Raw genomic sequence first — 18930 nt, 5'->3', positions numbered from 1 at the left:
CTGAGAAACCCAGATTTAGCTCATCTCTACATTTAGAACTAGACTGAGAATTGGATTCTGCAAGACTATAGCACCGACCTAGCAACACTATAGTAACCAAATAGTATACCACTGCAACCACCTTGTATACCATGGCAAACACCTAGCAACACCATAGTGACCACCTAGCAACCACTAAACCATAAAATAAACCACAGCATTCCCTTGAGATTCCATAGCAACCCCCCTGGAATCCCTTAGCATCCACCCAAGCAAATTCTTTTTCACCCTAGTGACCACATAACAGAAACAAAACAGCACAACCATCTTATATACAATGGCAAACAACTAGCAACACCATAGCGACCACTTAGCAACCACTAAACAATAAATTTAAAAAAATATTAATAGCATCCCTTTGGAATTCCATAGCAACCCCCTGAAATCCCACTGCATCCAGCCAAGCAACCACCAAGCAAAATCTTTTTTACCCTAGTGACCACATAGCAACAGCCTAGCAACAGCCTGAGAAACCCTGATTTAGCGCATCTCTACATTTGGAACTGAAAATTGGTTACTGGCCAAGCCTTGCATTGCAAGACTATAGCACCCACCTAGCAACCACTAAACAATAAACCATAAAATAAACCACAGCATCCCCTTGGAATTCCATAGCAACCCCCTGGAATCCCTATGCATCCACCTACACTAAATCATTTTCACCCTAGTGACCAACAGCCTAGCAACAGCCTGAGAGACCCGGATTTGGTGCATCTCTACTTTTGGAAATAGGCTGGGACTTTTGTGTGTGTGTGTGTGTGTGTGTGTGTACCTGAGTGAGCTTCTCGTGCTCTCCGCTGGATGAGGCCAGGTGGAGGATGTGCTGAAGCCTTTGAGTCCCATCCTTAAGTCCCACCTCCTCAAGCCCTCCAAACACATCTCCACCAACCCGCTTCCTAATGTCCAGACGGAATAGGCCAGACAGAAGAGTCCGTTAGACCACAGTAAAGGAAGAAGAACAGCTCCTTCATTTGAGAGCCTCATTCAACAGCCTGGCCGAACGGGAGCGTACCTTTTCAGTCGAGGCAGCTGGAAGATTTCTTGCCACAACGAGAAAAGCCCCTTGTTCTGGTCCTTCAGCCCAATGCACATGGAGCTCACAACCCGCTGGTCCAACTGCTTCTGACCACGGCCATGTAAAAACTACACACATACAGAACGCAGGTCATACAGGTTAGAAATACACAGAAACATCCACTTAGACCATTAACTCAGCTGGACTGAGGGGCTGCCGTCCAAGAAAGCAGCCTCTGCTCTGAAATCAAAATCTTCAAGGAAGTAATGGGGCTCTCTTATTGTTTCTCTTGGGATGCTGAGACGCAACACTGTTAAAACTACCGCCACCATGTTTCACAGAGTGACAGGTCACTGGAAGCGACTGTGAGGAAAGTTCCATGGTTTCACGTTTCCCACAATACGGATCCGTGACGCACATCTCACCTGCAGTGTGTTGATACAGGAGCGGATGTCGTTGTCCGTTTTTTCGCACAAGGCCATCAGGCTGCCCGTATCCGCTTTCATCCCCTGCCGCCGTGTGATCTGCCACAGAAAAGAGACGGTTCTCATTCCCAACCAATGGAAGCTCGTACATTGCATACAGGGGTTAGGGCGTGCAGAGCGTTACCTCTGCCAGTCTTTGCGCCAGGCGGGAGGGCTGCGTGGGGGGGAACGTTAGTAGGAACGCTTGCTGCCTCAGGGGCCTCAGGGCTGGAGCGTAGCTGTCAAAACAGACATCCAGTCAGATTTCAATCCGAGTCAAATCCCAAAGCTGTGGCACAGCGGACAGGAGGAGCTTACAGGTCGTTGCAGATGCAGATAATCGGTCGAAGCAACACCGACTCTTTCTTCTTTTTCTTCTTCAGGGGGTTTGCGCTCGAGTCCTCTCCCTCTCGACTGTCCTTCCTGTTCAGGGTTGTCAGCAGGATGTTGATGGCGGCCTGAGGAGATCAGAAAGAGGAGTTTAAGGGTCTCAAAATTTGGAAGATCAAGAAAATATCAGCTAATTGTTTATTTATTTTGGGCTTAAATTCAACTCAGGTCATGTGACCATTACCACTCTCCCTTTGTGTCCCAACCCCAATATATCGGGCATGTGATTGGTGGGACAGCCATGGGCTATGGGTTAGAGATAGGCTTGAGATCAGGAGGAGGAGGCTGGGCAAGTGAAGGAACAGCATGGGACTTCTGCCACTGCTGGTAGACCTGTGTGACCGTACGCTTCCATACATCTACAGATTCAGCTACTTCCTTCACACTATGGTCTTTGGCCACGCCCAAATGCCATTACTCCTTTTAGCCAATCATTAACATCTGCTTTGCGACCCATTTTCCACACATCCAACGAGACACTCACTGCACTGTACTGCACTCTTCTCAAAGTCTGAGTTCTGTCACACATCCTGCAGGTATTTATAGCCTAATCATCCTCATGCAACGTCATCTTCAGGAGCTTGAAGTTACCACCACCTTAACCAGGGGTAGCTTATGAAATATATATGAATAGTGTATAAAACAGCTGCATAGTTGATACAGTTTTTTATATTCAAGTAAGTGGCTGTTGATCCTTGGCTCTCCTAGTAGTATGGCCAGATGGGGGGTATGGGTATGGCTGAGAGCTGGCCTCTGCTGACCGTATTCACCAGTTAGTTCATAATAGCGAATAGCAGATTTACGGTCTATCCGGTGGATGCTAAATCTGACCCATCCAAAAATATTAGGTATCGGCATCAGCCCACAATACCAGTATAATTCATGTGTCTCTAGTCTCACTCATTGTTACCAATACCGGTCATCAATATCAACTCTAACTGACCTCATAACTAAAGTCCTTATTTGGTTATAGTTTGAATTGGCTAAACAGGTGATGGGATGAAAGCGGATCTTACAGAAGGAGCCCCGTCGATTTCGTCAATAACGAGGCAGTTTGGCTTCTCGTTAGCGCCCAGCACGGACTTCATCTGCGTGGCCGTGTCGATGCGCTTCTGGAAGAGCTCTGCACTGCGGTCGTCACTGGAAGGGAAAGGACGCCGAATGTAAGAGACCAGAGCTCGGAAGTCAGCCAGCTAGCTATTTTAACGGGCTAGGTTAGTACCTTTTTTTTTTTACATAGAGATGTGTACCTGAATGTGAAATTGCTGCATAAGCACTTTTGGTTTCACTACTCACTAAACATCAGTTAAAAGCTGCTTGGTGAAGCTTAGGCAAGTTTATGCCTCCCTACTTGCACGTGTTTCTGCATTGTGCCAATTGTGAAACTTCTCAAATGTACAGTTCCTTAACCAGAAAGTGCTGTTCTTTCAAGATTATTAGCTCTTATTTGGGATGAGATAGAAAACTATTTATGGAACACCATAAACATCAGCCCACATCAGCTTCGGGCTGGTTTTAGCTAGGCAGGCTAAAGCCAACTTTGGGCCAGAGATTTTGGCTGGACCTGGCAACCCTTGGCCTTCAGAGCTCTTCTGACTCCAGTCCTCCAGGGCAACATTTCAACTCAGCAGTTAATTACCTGGTTCAGGTCACCAAACCGCAGAACTCTGGCCCTCGGTTCCTTATCCCCGTGTTAAGGCACTAGCGTTTCAGGGGCGGTGAAATTTAATACATGTAATTTAATAAACCTACTTACAGATCTGAGCACAAATGTGAAATATTATAGCAGTAAATAAACATTTCACTTAATATACTCTTCTAATACCAAAATAGTGATTTCGGTATTCAAATGGTGGCCAAACCATTGCTGTAATTGTAATTACTTCCCTACTTGCACGTGTTTCTGCATTGTGCCAATTGTGAAACTTCTCAAATGTGCAGTTATTAGCTCTTATTTGGGATGAGATATAAAACTGTGGAACACCATAAACATCAGGATATATAGCCACCTATCCAGTACTGAAGTCAGTGGGTACTCTGCATCTGCAGATACTTGAAAATCTGGTATCGGAAAGGAAAGGGAAATGCCTAATTTCAAGCTACGGAGCTCAAGCCAACGTACACAAGGCTATTGTGAGCAAACAAGTTCCATGCGAGTGATGCGCAAGTGTTTGTGTGGGAGAGAAAGAGTGCGTCTGTTACCTGGCATTGATTTCAACTACATTGTATCCTGCATGTCTGGCAATGATGTGGGCTAACGTGGTCTTCCCCAGTCCAGGAGGGCCAGACAACAGTGCTACCTGAAGAGACGGAGGCATGGCTCAGCAGAACTACAGACAAATGAAACCCTCATATGAAAAGGTGTGATTTCTGCTAGTCTAACCTTATATTTGGGCCTTTTGTACTGGTCCAGTTCTGCCTCCAGTATCTCTTCGGTGATCTGGCTCTTGGTTTTGAAGCGCTGAGCTTGGTTTTGGTTTTGTGCGTTGGAAGCATTCGGCCGCACCTCTGCGGGAGCAGCCGGCCGGGGCTTCCTCTCTCTGCCGAAGACGACCGTGTCCCAAAGCTTCAGCCATTTCAGCAGGCAGCGGTTGGTGAACTGCAGAAACACAAAACACATTCTATTATTTATTCATTTGATTTATTTCATTTCATTCTAATGCAGGCCGCTGTCCAGATTTACAGAAGCAACAGTCCAACTGTGCAGTATAGGTTTAAAGGAATAGTTTGGCAACCCTGGATGCCATTGCATCAGATTCCGCCCGCAGATGCTGGCCTACAAAGCAAAGACTGGACCAGCCAGCCCCTTCGTACTCGATGGCAATGGTCAAAAGCCGATCAGTACCAAGAGCCCTTCTAGCTTCAGGTATGGCTCGGCTCGACCCGCCATCCCTTAAGATCCATGGAAGACGAGCGTCCAGACTTTTTTCTGTCCTGCACCGAAGTGGTGGAACGAACTTGCCCTGGGAGTCCAAACCCAGACTGAAAACCCTCCTCTTCCGAGAGTACTTAGAGGCAGAGCGTAGTGTATGTGAAGAATTACGATCTCCACAATGACTTCTGTATTTTTTTCAGCATCTAAGCTTAGAGGGATATTTTGGACTTCCCTTGGGTTGCCAAGTTAATGTTTTTTCAGAGTAAAAAAATATACATTTAAATACACATTTTTCACCTTTTTACCATTCCTAAACTTCAGCTTCAGGCTGGTTTCAGCTAGGAAGGCTAAAGCCAACTTTGGGCCAGAGATTTTGGCTGGACCTGGCAACCCTTGGCCTTCAGTGCTCTTCTGCCTCCAGGGAACATTTCAATCAAATGCGGTCACCAAACCGCAGAACTCTGGCCCTCGGTTCCTTACCCCTGTGTTTCAGGTGCGGTGTAATTTAATAAAAGGTCATTTAATAAACATACTTACAGATCTGAGCAAAAATGAGAAATATTATAGCAGTAAATAAGCATTTCACTGAATTTAAGCATTTAAGCAATAAGCATTTCACTGAATTATAGTGATTTCTGTATTCAAATAGTGGCCAAATCATTGCTGTAATTGTGTGTGTGTGTGTGTGTACATGTAAAAAACTTACATCATCACTCAGTAGCTCCATATAATGCTTCGGGGAAAAGCGATCCACCCATAAACGAGAGGAGCCTTCATCCACAGTACCTTCGTCACCTTCTCCAGCATCCTCAGGCTCCTCATCTGCAAGAAGCTCTGGATCTATGCCACTAAAAACATAATCAAGAGGGAGAGACACTGTTTAGTATGTTTAGTAAAATGCAGCCATATTACAGCGTACTAAGGTACAGGGTACTAGGAGGGTAGTCCCTAGTATCGTCAATATCCCCAGGCAGCCACCAGGGAACTGAACTGAGAAAGTTGTCCCTTGAATTCTTCCCCCATTTAGTTATTTCCAATTCCCACCAACTAGACAGGTGTCCCTCATATCGCACTAAGCCACCAGCTGTCTGAGGGTAAAGGCTAGCTCGCACTGACCACTGCAAATGTTCGATCACTCATCTTCACACTCCCCGGTTTGGAGTCTTTATCCTGTTAATGTGTGTAATTTAAGAACTGTTTGCTGGAATCAGGCCTGTTCCATGAAGTGTGGCGCTTCTGGCCCATTAAACAAGCTAAATAAGCTATGCTAACTATATTTACTAGCCTGCTACAGCTAGAATCAGGCCTGTTCCATGGAGGGTGGCGCTTCCGGCCCATTAAACAAGCTAAATAAGCTATGCTAACTATATTTACTAGCCTGCTACAGCTAGAATCAGGCCTGTTCCATGGAGGGTGGCGCTTCCGGCCCATTAAACAAGCTAAATAAGCTATGCTAACTATTTTTACTAGCCTGCTACAGCTAGAATCAGGCCTGTTCCATGGAGGGTGGCGCTTCCGGCCCATTAAACAAGCTAAATAAGCTATGCTAACTATATTTACTAGCCTGCTACAGCTAGAATCAGGCCTGTTCCATGGAGGGTGGCGCTTCCGGCCCATTAAACAAGCTAAATAAGCTATGCTAACTATATTTACTAGCCTGCTACAGCTAGAATCAGGCCTGTTCCATGGAATAGCCCATGCTAACTAAGCTCAACCAGCCTGCTACAGCTAGAATCTGGCCTCCCCCCCCCCCCTCATTCACACGGCAGTCTAATAAGTCCCATCATTTGAGGTCTACTGGCTCCATAATGGCACATGGTGCTTGAACTCCCAAGATTGCCACTTAGCAGTTCCGACAGTCCCTAGAAACCAACCAGTTCTACATACATTTCAGATGAAAGCTGAGATGATAAGATGTAGAAGCATTACAGTAGTTATCGAACCCGAGCTTCCCTTACCTGTTCAAAAGCTCCGTTAACCTTTGGGATTCCTCCACCAACTGACGATGGCGCTACAGAAAAAGCACAGCTGTTAATGCGCACAGTGTCTGTTGCTGAGTACAGTTACTGGCGTATACACACACACACATGTGTGTGTCGGTCTTACCTTCTCTGCTACTTGCTCTCTGAGAACCTCGATGGGCACAGCTAAAAGTCCCAGGGCATTCTGGGAGTTTCGGAAAAACCTCGGATCCGGTGCCTAAGAATTAACACAGCCCATTATATATTGTATTCTGTTCACATGCCTTAGCATAGTGCCACTGTCAAAACCTTAAGGTCACATTTTTACTTTTTTGAATTACAGCTGTTTTAGAAATGGACCTTGGTTTTACCAGTGGGAGAACCTTCACCTGTCTTTGGAGACTACGAGGCTAACGCTAACGCATGCACGCTATGGAAAACCTAATCATAGCGCACTCAAACAGTTCATTCGCATCAGTAATCGACAAACAAAAGAAGAAGCACTACCTGGACAAAAGTATTGGGACACCTGTTCATTCATCATTTCTTCTGAAAATCAAGAGCAATAAAAAGAGCTGATCCTGCTTTTGTTGCAGTAGCTGTCTCTACTGTCCAGGGAAGAAGGCTTTCTACTAGATTTTGGAGAACTGCTGTGAGGATTTTTTGGTTGCATTCAGCGACAAGAGCATTAGTGATGTCAGGATGCTGGATGACGACGACGACGACCCCACCTCATCCCAAACCTCAAAACTCCCCAACTCAACTCAAATAGTATTGGATGGAGCGCCATCCATCATTCCAAAGACGTTTCACTGCCCCAACAATACTGGGGGGCCCACGTCTGGCATTAGGCAGCATGCTGCCAATAGGTTCCTCTTTATCTGCTCCAGAGAGTCCTATTCAATTGACTAGGGACTAGACAAGCTGTGCATGTGTGCATTTGCACATCTGTGTCAGCAATGCGTGGATTGGTCGACTGGCCGCTACTCAGTATTGAGGTACTCGGTTAGGCCTAGTCTAGGAGCCAGACGGCTAGTTATGCTGGTGTAAATAGTAAATAGGCACCTTGTCGTCCTCTTCCTTCTTGCTGAGGTAAACTCGGTTCCCCATGGAGTCGGTGACGGTGACGTAATCCCCTGTGGTGGGTGGACGCTTCTGCACATGCCGCTTTACTGCGGTAGCCCTCCTAGGCGATTCCTGTAGCGCTCCCAGGCCACTGATGTCCAACAAGCTGGCAGCCATAGCAACCTGTGGCCTGTCTGGAGAGAGAGACAGCGCAAACGCAGGCCTGCATGGAGAAAGGGTCAGACATATCATAATAATATACAACACATTATTATTAATATGGAATATTTCATATTAATTTCTATAGTGTCTTGCAATAGTAACTATGTAACCATGTGCTGTGGAAGCTCCAAGCTTATTCAGATGTACGAAAAGGCCTTATCGAGGACAATTGTTTGACTTTTAAAGCAACACTATGGAAAATGTTAACATTTCCAGCTCCTGGGCGCCCCCTACAGCCCTGAGAGACACGTTTTTCTGAACGAGCTGAGAGATATAGAACGGTCACTGGAAATTAAAGAAGCATGTGGACTGCCCCCTTCTCCAAGCTAACATAGTGCAGTGAGCAGATGCCGAGCCCGTAGTAGCAACGACAGCAATGCTATTCTGCTTATTACAATTCAGCAGAGTATCATAATGACTTCTGAAGCTGCTATTTTAAGGTAAAAATGCTTCATAATGTGGCTTTAATTATCACTAATCTGACTGAGAATCTAAAAGACGTCCAAAGAGACCTTCACAAGACAGGAAAAGGCTACAAGCTGAAACTGCAGGTGTATGGAAGCTTACGGTCATTCAGGTCTACCAGCAGTGGCAGAAATCACAGGGAACAGTCTACAGGGAAATTCTCTGCCACTCTGCTCCATATATCGATGGTCTGCAGTTCCCTTCAGAAAACTGATGGTGAAGGACCTGCGCTGCCTTCTAAAAGCAATTCCTGCCTGGAAGTGAAGCCTCCACCTCCTCAGAACACAATTCTGAGGAGAATTTCCTTCAGACTGGGATTTCTGCCACTGCTGGTAGACCCGTATGACCGTAAGCTTTGACCACACACCTGCATATTAAGGTCCTTCCTTCAGACTATGGCCTTCAGCACGCCCAAATTTTCCACTCATCCAACGAGCCGCTCACTGCACTGTACTGCGCTGCACTCTTCTCAAGGTCTGAGTCCCGTCTCACACACCCCGCAGGTATTTCTAGCCTGATGATCCTTGTGCAGCGGCATCTGCAGGAGCCTGAAGTTACTACCACCTTCAACACGCAAGGTGACAAGATCCACAGGTTTACCTGCTCCTCTCTGACGTGTCGTACACCTCAGGAGAAGAGGGAGGAGTGATGTCATCATCCTGTGTCCCATCAAACAGGAGCTTCTTAGCCACGTCCTGCTTGCGCCTCTTTGCCTTCGGGGCTAAAGAGAGAGACTCGTGTTTAGACATCAGGCATCATTCTCCCAACAGCAATGCATTCCATACCGAGAGCAAGGTGTCGCCCTTTCTGTCAACAGACACAGCCGGTGAGCCACTCAACAGCTAGGGTACCACAGCTTACCTTCAGCAAAAGCCCCAATTTTAGACTACACAACCCAATCGTTAGTACTCTGCCCCTATCACATGCCATGCTCTCAACACAGGGAGGGTGGTGACTGGCACATGTGCAACCAGCCAGAACATCACAGGGCAACCAACACACTCTTAGGAAGTCCTCAGCTCCGGCGTGTCGGCTAGTAAATGCCCGTGCCAGCCAGAATCCCACTGAAGCGACTGTGCTCTCTCAGGCTCCGGCTGCTGATGCAACGAAAGGCCTGGGTCAGTAACGGACACTCTGTCCATTAGGAGTGTCTGGATACTTCTGTACATGTAGTGTACATGCCAAGATGAGATTGGTGACCGTCATAGTCCAGAACTCCAGCGCTGATTAGCAACTTCAGCCTAGCATTGTCCCGAACTATTCCTTCAAGAAGGCAACAGGACTCTACGACTACTTTCATGGCTACTGTTTTCACATGGAAATTGGACACGAGAAGGATCCGTAGACGTGCCACCAACCGGGTCAGCGTCAGTGGTCCGCCGACCCACGTACCATCTCGTATTACGGTGTTCTGGACAGGCCAGAAGGCAGATGTGATGAGCTGAGCACCAACATATGAGCTACAGACAGTAACAAGAGGCACCTATAGGGAACCAGTGAGTGTGAAGTGCATGGACCAGTCAGACCAGGACTCACTCAGCGACTCCTCTCCATCACACGTCGGTCCCTCGGCTGGGTCTGGGTCCGGGTCCCTCAACACCAAGTCTCCGGATGCGAGAGCATCTTCGAACGTCTGTGGCGCTGGCTTCTGGCTGCGGAGCTCCGATACCTTAGCCTTGGAAGTCGGTTCGACCGCTGAGGACACAACAAGGGAAGAGTAAAGCAGAGAGCTTGAATGTTCTGAATTTGTGCCGTTTTGCGAAGCATAAAACATCATTTTTGATAATGCAGCTGATGTAAAACTGCAGACCTCCGTTCTGATTGGCTGCTGCGCGAATGGGCGGGGCTAAACAGCTGTATGTAAATATGCTGATGTCGTCACACAAAACAAGGCTTGTCATTAGTAAACGTCAGTGATTACGTAGATATCTTTTATTTATAAAAATAGTCACTGAAATTGAGTTTTTGTGCCCAAATAATAAAAATAATAATAATTAAAACTCCGACTGAACGCCAGGAAGCAATGATGTTAGGACAAATATAAGAGCATTAATGGGATTAAGAAGACATTTGTTATTTAAACCTGGCAGATCGTTAAAACATGCAGATATTAAACGTTAACGTTCACGTTACCCTTACCGTCCATTTCAGCCATCACCTCCAGCTCGTCCGCGAACTGCTGCTCGAAATCATCCTCGATACCGTACATTTCATCGTATTCGTCCATTTTTGAGATTTCAGTGTTGATCAGTTTCTAAATCCTGAGCTGGAGCTTTAATATCGCCGCTAAAATCTTACCCAGACCGGTTCATTACTAAAGCAGACTCTTCCCAGCTTCACTTTTCGCGCTAAAGTTTTGTTCACTGTCGACAACATCCGGGTCACACTGTAAGCGGTCTCCCGGCGGTTGAAGCCACATGATTGGCTAGCTGGCCTTACGATCACTCCTCTAATTGGACAACTTTCACGTCCATCAAGTGACCCGCGGTGGCCGTGTTCTAAACGGCATAAAAGCCACTACTGTAGGGTACTGAGGAGGGAGGATGCTGGTTGGGGCGCTGTTCCAATACTATACTGAAATAGAATTGAACGAAATATCATTTATTAAAATGTGGAAAAAGAAATACTACACAAAAAAATTTTACACCAGTGTTACATCAATATTTCTTTGGATTATTAATCATTATGTCTCTTAAAATAGAAATAAAATAAAAAATAATAGATAGCTACTATCTACTAAAATATTTATCATGTAATTGATGATGTTCTGAAAACTGCCACCAAAATTCATATATATATATATATTATAATATATATAATAATTAATATCTGAATAATATTTTAGTAAAAAAACAACAAAAAAACTTTTTTTTACTAAACATTTTTACAAAATCCCTCCATTTTCACCTGCTCAAAAGTAACTAGCCAATTAACTGATAGGCTCAAGTTTATTTATAGAAATATGTGATTCAAAGAGGTGAAAAAATAGAAAATCATTACAAAAATGTCCTCACTGTGGAATTAATAAAGGATTATCTTATCATAAAGGAAAAGCCTAGTCATGAACAGTCCTGATGACGTAGACGTATCATCGTCCAAGTCTACAATCAAGAGACATCCTCAAGAATTTCAACCATTAGTTACACAAGCCAGTTCTGAAACTGGACGCTTCTTTGGTCAAATGAAGCCAAGATTAACTGGAGTATGGAGAAGGAAAGGAAGGGTTCTTGATCTGAAGCCTTCCACAGCATCTGTCAAACATGGTGGAGGCACTGTCATGGCACGGGCCTGTATGGCTGCCAATGGAAGTGGGTCACCGGTGCGTGTTGATGATGTGACTGCTGACAGAAGTAGCAGGATGAATTCGGAAGTGTATCGCTCACACTTTCTGCTCGGATTCAGTAACATGATGTAAAACTGACTAGGATGGTGCTTCATAGTACAGATACTGCATACTGCAATAGCAGAGTCAGTCTTAAGTCTTAACCTGACATCATCGCAATGTTTTGATCATTAGTTCCAGACTTCAGGCAGACATTGGCTGAGTCCTAATATTTATAATAGTTTTATAATAGCCTGTGAAATATTTCCAGTACTAATAGTGTCTGGGCCAACCCATATAAGCATCCACTGTAATCTAGACAAGTCTGCTGTCTGTTAGGGAAACAGATGTGCTGTACTGTCCCTTCCCGGTCTAGCGTACATGATAACTGTCGAAACAACATTCGAACAAGATTAGGATGTGCTCTACGGATCTACTGCACTGATGCTGATGTTACTGTTTTAGTAGTACGTTGTTAAGGAGGTGGCTGACGAGGCCTCGAGGTCACCACGGTCTTGTGTGGATAAACACTGCTCAAGCAAAAAAACGATGATATCACTCTACACAGAACTTTGGGAGATTTTCATGTGTTTGATGGTTTAGCTGGTTCATCAACATGACCAACCTGACCAAGCTACTTAACTAGCATGACCAGTCTGACAAAGGTCCAGAGGTATGGCTACCTGAACCACACTGCTTAAAGCTTTTACCAAACAGCTGGATCCTCTGGATGATCTATCTGGTCTATCTATCCCTCTACAACGCTATCCACCTACCTACAGTTCTATCTATCTAAAAACCTCAGCTAGTTAGAATAGACTAATAGCTCAAAGCACAAGTCAATAAGGTGACCTTCGTACTCTGCTATCTGTCCAAGTACTCTCGGAAGAGGAGGGTCTTCAGTCTGCGTTTGAAGACAGCGAGCGTTGGACTCGGCCGTTCGGACACCCAGAGGAAGCTCGTTCCACCACTTCGGTGCCAGGACAGAAAAAAGCCTGGACGCTCGTCTTCCGTGGATCTTAAAGGATGGCGGGTCGAGCCGAGCCGTACTTGAAGCTGGAAGAGTTCTAGGTGCAGATCGGCTTTTGACCATTGCCATCAAGTATGGAGGGGCTGGCTGGTCCGTTCTTGGCTTTGTAGAGCAGAGTCAGGGGTCTGAATCTGATGTGGGCAGCAGCTACAGGAAGCCAGTGAAGAGAGAACACAGCAGTGGAGTGACATGGCTGAATTTAGGGACATTGAAGACGACCCGACCCGTGCCGCTGCATTCTGGATGAGTTGCAGGAGCCTGATGGTGCGCAGAGGAAGACCAGCCAGAAGAGAGCTGCAGCAGTCAAGTCTGGAAGTGACGAGAGACTGAACGAGCACCTGGGCGACGCTCTAGAGAGGAAGGGTCGAATTCTCCGGATGTTGTAATGCATGTGTACAACCCAGATGGGGCCCATTTTTTTACATTCAGTTATTAATAACTATTATTTAGCACCTACTACTAAATCCTAAATCTTAGTCAATGTCAATCGGTATGACCAACTTCCAGTCCATTCAGACATGCCTTCAGCCAATCAGAGACCAGTTTAGACCATCTGAAACCTTCTTGATGAGATGGTCATCATTTTGAGACATCCATACACCCACCCATCTTCTTGTGCACGTCTTCCCGGTAAAGGTCACAATGGGTCGTAATGGGGCTGGAGCCTACCTGGATTCATTGGGCACCAAGCGCAGGCCCCTGCCCTCATCATGGTCTATCAGCATGATCGACTGGTCATCCTCAAGTCATCACTGTTCCTATTAAAAAATGGATCATCCAGATATCTATCTAGATATCCAGATCATTTAATATATGCAGATATTTTGACAGTATTTCATACAAAAAAATGAAATATGAATGTCTGTGGACATCCTAGGACATCCTAACCGTGCTGACCGTACTTGTCCCACCAACACAACGTCAGCTAACGTGACGTTTCCCCTCTGAACGACAGAAAGAACACGCACGCTGATGTTTACGATGACGCAACTCTCTGCAACTGTCCCTTCCCGCTGTTTCCAGATCAGCTCTGTTCGCTCAGATCTGCTCCCTCACGGAGCACGAGTCCCCCCCAAAACACCGACCCCAGATCAGCGCGGGCAGCCCGGCTCAGCGCGGCTGTTCTCGTTCCACGTGTTCCAAAGTGACATCGAGCGCGTTCCAAGCCCCGCCCCGGGCGGCGCTGATTGGCTGGCCGCGCCGTCACTCGAGGCGGCCCAGGCTCTGCCCCAGTCGCTGGCTGGACGCGGAAATGTGGGGCAGTTGTTGTGAAAACATGGAGGCGGCGGTGGGTCGAGCTGCTGTCCAACGACTCGCTGAAGATGGCGCGGCTGGATGTCAGTGATGGGGTCGTCTGCCCGCGGTTCGGGGACACTTCTTTGAGAGCTCTGCGGACGAGAGACGATGGACCGGCGGCGCTTTCGGGCTCTGTGGCTGGGGCTGCTCGCGTGTGCCGTGGGCTTACAGGTAGCTGAGCGAGGTGGTGGTCGGTCTGTCGTGTTTACGTAGAAGAGAAGACGCGAAAAGTGTCGCTCGGTGTCCGAGGGGTCTATTTTTGGAGGCATGAGGGAGGGGAGGGGGGGGGCGGTGGTCGCGCAGCCATGACGCCTTCACGGGTGACCCCTGTTTTGTATATAAACTTGACTTAGTTTATATTTTAAAAGCGCCTCAAACGCATTAAAACACACAAAACGTGTGATTTTAACGATAAAACCGAGTTTTTAACGAATTTTTAATGAGTTATTAATGGGAGAACGACCCTTTTTCCTTCCGTCGGTTAAAAAACGTCCGACCGTTGAGAGTCTCGAAGAGCGCGCGCCCCTACTTTGTGCTGACGAGCGCGCGCCGCATTGTTGTGCGCGCGCGTGCGTGCGTGCGTGCGCGCGTGTGTGGCGGTGATGCTAAGCTAGTCTTTTCCATTGTTAAAAAAAAAAAAAAAAACGACACTATTATATAATTTATTATAAATAATACGTTGTTTTATTCTTTAGTGAAATATTATCATCTAACCTTAGCTACGTATAAAATAAACGTTTTGCGATTTCTGAGGTAAAATCAGACATATTAAAGCGAAAATCCATTTATCCCGCACAATGTCCGGATATTTGCATGGCCAAGAAGTGAACAAAGCCGTTCAGGGTTGAAGAGAAATGTTCCTTTCTAGAGAAACTTTAGAGGAAAGTCAGAATTGTTCACAGTGGTGGTGAATGAAGGGTCCATTTACCTCCAGAGAAGAGTTTGGTTTAAAAAGCTCCCTCACAGAAAGCTGTTCTGCTGTGAAATCATGTCTGAGGCATTATTTTATCATATAAAAATGAGTGAAATTGTGTGATAAAGTTGTGAATTTTGGCCTAAAACTTGTGCTTACATTCATTTATAGTGGAGGGATACGTGCAAGGTGTTGTAGGGAAAAATAGTTCCCATCACCACCTTCATAAAATGCAATTTCTGAGGTAAAATCAGACACGTTAAAGTGAAAGTTCACTGATTTGACGGATAATCTGTATATTTTAATGTTCTAGTTTAATATTATAGAGAATTACTAAGTCGGAAAAGGTCAGAAAGGTGGTTTATGAAAGCAGACGTCTAAAGTTTTTAATGCCTCTAAAAAAGCTCCTGTACAGAAAACTGTTACATGAAATCATGTCAGACACGTCGTCTGATGTCTGAGGCATTATTTTATAATATAAAAATGAGTGAAATTGTGTGATAAAGTTGTTAATTTTGGCCTAAAACTTGTGCTTATATCCATTTATTGTGGAGAAAAAACATGCAAGGTGTTGTAGGGAAAAATAGTTCCCATCACCACCTTCATAAAATGCCATTTCTGAGGTAAAATCAGACACGTTAAAGTGAAAGTTCACTGATTTGACGGATAATCTGTATATTTTAATGTTCTAGTTTAATGTTGTAAAGAAACTGACCGGGTCAGAATAGGTCAGGAAGGTGGTTTGTGAAAGCAGACGTCTAAAATGTTTAATGCCTCTAAAAAAAGCTGTTATGCTATGAAATCATATCATGTCAGACACGTCGTCTGATGTCTGAGGCATTATTTTATCATATAAAAATGAGTGAAATTGTTTGATAAAGTTGTGAATTTTGGCCTAAAACTTGTGCTTATATCCATTTATAGTGGAGGGATACGTGCAAGGTGTTGTAGGGAAAAATAGTTCCCATCACCACCTTCATAAAATGCGATTTCTGAGGTAAAATCAGACACGTTAAAGTGAAAGTTCACTGATTTGACGGATAATCTGTATATTTTAATGTTCTAGTTTAATATTATAGAGAATTACTAAGTCGGAAAAGGTCAGAAAGGTGGTTTATGAAAGCAGACGTCTAAAATGTTTAATGCCTCTAAAAAAGCTCCTGTACAGAAAACTGTTACATGAAATCATGTCAGACACGTCGTCTGATGTCTGAGGCATTATTTTATAATATAAAAATGAGTGAAATTGTTTGATAAAGTTGTGAATTTTGGCCTAAAACTTGTGCTTACATCCATTTATAGTGGAGGGATACGTGCAAGGTGTTGTAGGGAAAATAGTTCCCATCACCACCTTCATAAAATGCCATTTCTGAGGTAAAATCAGACACGTTAAAGTGAAAGTTCACTGATTTGACAGATAATCTGTATATTTTAATGTTCTAGTTTAATGTTGTAAAGAAACTGACCGGGTCAGAATAGGTCAGGAAGGTGGTTTGTGAAAGCAGACGTCTAAAATGTCTAATGCCTCTAAAAAAAGCTGTTATGCTATGAAATCATGTCAGACATGTCGTCTGATGTCTGAGGCATTATTTTATGATATAAAAATGAGTGAAATTGTTTGATAAAGTTGTTAATTTTGGCCTAAAACTTGTGCTTACACCCATTTATTGTGGAGAAAAAACATGCAAGGTGTTGTAGGGAAAAGCAGGCGTCTAAAATGTCTAATGCCTCTAAAAAAAGCTGTTATGCTATGAAATCATGTCAGACACGTCGTCTGATGTCTGAGGCATTATTTTATCATAGTAAAATGAGTGAAATTGTGTGATAAAGTTGTTAGTTATGGCCTAAAACGTATTTTTACATCCTTTCATGGTGGAGGTTACATGCAAGGTTTTGTAGGGAAAATAGTTCCCATCACCACCTCCATAAAATGCAATTGTTGAGGTGAAATCGACACGTTAATTAACGATTTGCGCATTCAAGTGTGGTTCAGATTACCAAAGGAACATTTTTTTGGTTCATTAGTAGCTTTGGTTTCATACACACTTGAAGGCTGTTGAGCCTGCAGTCTATGCGATGCAAATAAAGGTGCGGCCCATCACTCAGGTACCACACCTGACCTGTGCTCAAGTTCGGTTAAAGTAAACGGCTATACCCCATAGACACACTTTCCCAGTGTGTGTGTGTATGTGTGTATGTGTGTGTGTGTGTTTTGTTCAACGGCTGTTGAGCAGGATATCCTGGTAAACGCTAACGTATTGCAGTCCACATACACACACACACACACCTTAAGAACACAGTGGGTGTTTCAGACAGCATATCAGGTATCAAGCGAGCTCTAAAAACATTTAAGGTCTTATTTAAACATTTAAGCTAAACTTGGAGCTACATTATCACCTGCATAACATCCTGCTTTATAGTCCTATTCCACTTTTAAATATCATACTGTGTTGTAAACAACATTGATTTGTCTGTTGACGAGTCAAATTAACATGAGGTGCTAGGTACGTAGGTGTGCTACATAGGTACTAAAAATATTCTAAACTCTATATAACTCTAATAATACACTATGTTACAATGGGATACAGAGAGTCCTATAGGTGTCACACACTGCTTAAGCCTGCCATCTTTAGCTCTTTGGAAATGTATTAGAGATGCACTGATAAAGAAATGTCTGGGCTGAAACAAAAACTAAAAAAAATAACACCTTGTAGTGGCCAATTCCTAAATACATAAGCCAATAGTTTTAGTTTATTATTTTAATACGAACTGATAGTAATGTTTGGATTACTTTCATACCAATTAAACCCACAAAGCTAAAGTTGAACACACAGCTACAACTTCACACAAGTCCCCAATATTTTAAAACATAGGAAGTAAAGTAATGTACCTTAATACAACAGCTGGATACTTTAAAGTGGAATAGAAAACCCCATTAAAAAGCTGGCAAATAACAGGCCTTTATTGTGTGCAAATCAGAAATGTAAATGTGTATAAATTAAATAAATAAATAAATAATTATACATATTTTACTGGAAAATAAGTTTGTTGACTAGTTTCTATACTGAGATAAAAAAAAACACAGCATAGACCTTAAAAATTCACCCGTTTTGGAATACGAATGTCATAATGTGAATCAGAACAAAGATTACATTACAAAAACATGAAAAAAAAGTCACATTTCTTAATTAATTACTTCAGATGTCATTTTCTCAACAGCTAGTCTGTGTAAATGGTTGTTGTTAGCAACCAAAACCACCAGCTAATATTTAGATGAAATTGATATAGAATATGCTCAGTTCTATGGACCGTCTTTAAATTACATTGCAAATGGCAATCATCGGGGCCCAAGCACTACGCAGCATTTTTCATTGGCCCTATTTATCTGAATTTATGGGAAGTCTTAAAAGGAGAGTTTTGAACCTCGTTGTTAATCGTGATGAATTAGAATAGTATTTTACTTTACTCAATCTCTAAAGTAAGGCGTGGCTGTTTTTATGATTTATCAAATTGCAATCATATTAATCACATCTGTTTATCCTGTCATCTTTCTCTTCTCTCTTTCTATCTCAGTTTGCAGGAGGCAGCTCGGTTACTCTCCCTGAATCTCTGCTCTTTGTCTCTACACTGGATGGGAGTCTACACGCTGTTAGCAAAAAGACAGGGGATATCAAATGGACACTGAAGGAAGGTATACATCTGGGTATTACATGTTTAAACACATTGGGACAGAATAAAACATAAACATGTGTCATGTTCAAATATTATACATTTGGACAGGGGTGTCCAAACTTTTGCACATTACTCTAAACCCAGAGGTGTCAACAATCAGTCAGTATGCAAGTATATGCAAGTCCAAGTCTTTTAACTACA

General features: G+C 44.0%; 2 protein-coding genes across 3 annotated transcripts in view; one reads left to right on the top strand and one right to left on the bottom strand.

The window, feature by feature from the left end:
* chtf18 (CTF18, chromosome transmission fidelity factor 18 homolog (S. cerevisiae)) overlaps positions 1 to 14350 on the bottom strand; it is a 23901-nt gene extending 9551 nt beyond the window's left edge. Inside the window, exons 1-16 of the mRNA XM_072657673.1 lie at positions 12679 to 14350; positions 10636 to 11070; positions 10033 to 10191; positions 9097 to 9217; positions 7810 to 8032; positions 6890 to 6982; positions 6742 to 6794; positions 5490 to 5631; positions 4292 to 4507; positions 4111 to 4208; positions 2925 to 3048; positions 1837 to 1976; positions 1664 to 1757; positions 1480 to 1578; positions 1052 to 1182; positions 812 to 935 (exon numbers count right to left, since the gene is read on the bottom strand). Coding sequence (XP_072513774.1) covers positions 812 to 935; positions 1052 to 1182; positions 1480 to 1578; positions 1664 to 1757; positions 1837 to 1976; positions 2925 to 3048; positions 4111 to 4208; positions 4292 to 4507; positions 5490 to 5631; positions 6742 to 6794; positions 6890 to 6982; positions 7810 to 8032; positions 9097 to 9217; positions 10033 to 10191; positions 10636 to 10723 — 1905 coding nt within the window. The 5' untranslated portion in view covers positions 10724 to 11070; positions 12679 to 14350. The remainder of the gene's footprint in view (positions 1 to 811; positions 936 to 1051; positions 1183 to 1479; positions 1579 to 1663; positions 1758 to 1836; positions 1977 to 2924; positions 3049 to 4110; positions 4209 to 4291; positions 4508 to 5489; positions 5632 to 6741; positions 6795 to 6889; positions 6983 to 7809; positions 8033 to 9096; positions 9218 to 10032; positions 10192 to 10635; positions 11071 to 12678) is intronic.
* Positions 14100 to 18930, top strand: part of ern2 (endoplasmic reticulum to nucleus signaling 2) — a 25560-nt gene continuing 20729 nt past the window's right edge. For both annotated transcript variants that reach the window (XM_072657658.1, XM_072657657.1), the window contains exons 1-2: positions 14100 to 14315; positions 18631 to 18748. In XM_072657658.1, the coding sequence (XP_072513759.1) occupies positions 14253 to 14315; positions 18631 to 18748 (181 nt within the window). In that variant the 5' untranslated portion in view covers positions 14100 to 14252. The remainder of the gene's footprint in view (positions 14316 to 18630; positions 18749 to 18930) is intronic.

Source organism: Salminus brasiliensis, chromosome 15 (assembly GCF_030463535.1).
Source record: "Salminus brasiliensis chromosome 15, fSalBra1.hap2, whole genome shotgun sequence".
NCBI lineage: Eukaryota > Metazoa > Chordata > Actinopteri > Characiformes > Bryconidae > Salminus > Salminus brasiliensis.
The sequence above is the reverse complement of the archived record's forward strand: the minus strand, read 5'-3'. Positions and strand labels throughout refer to the sequence as shown.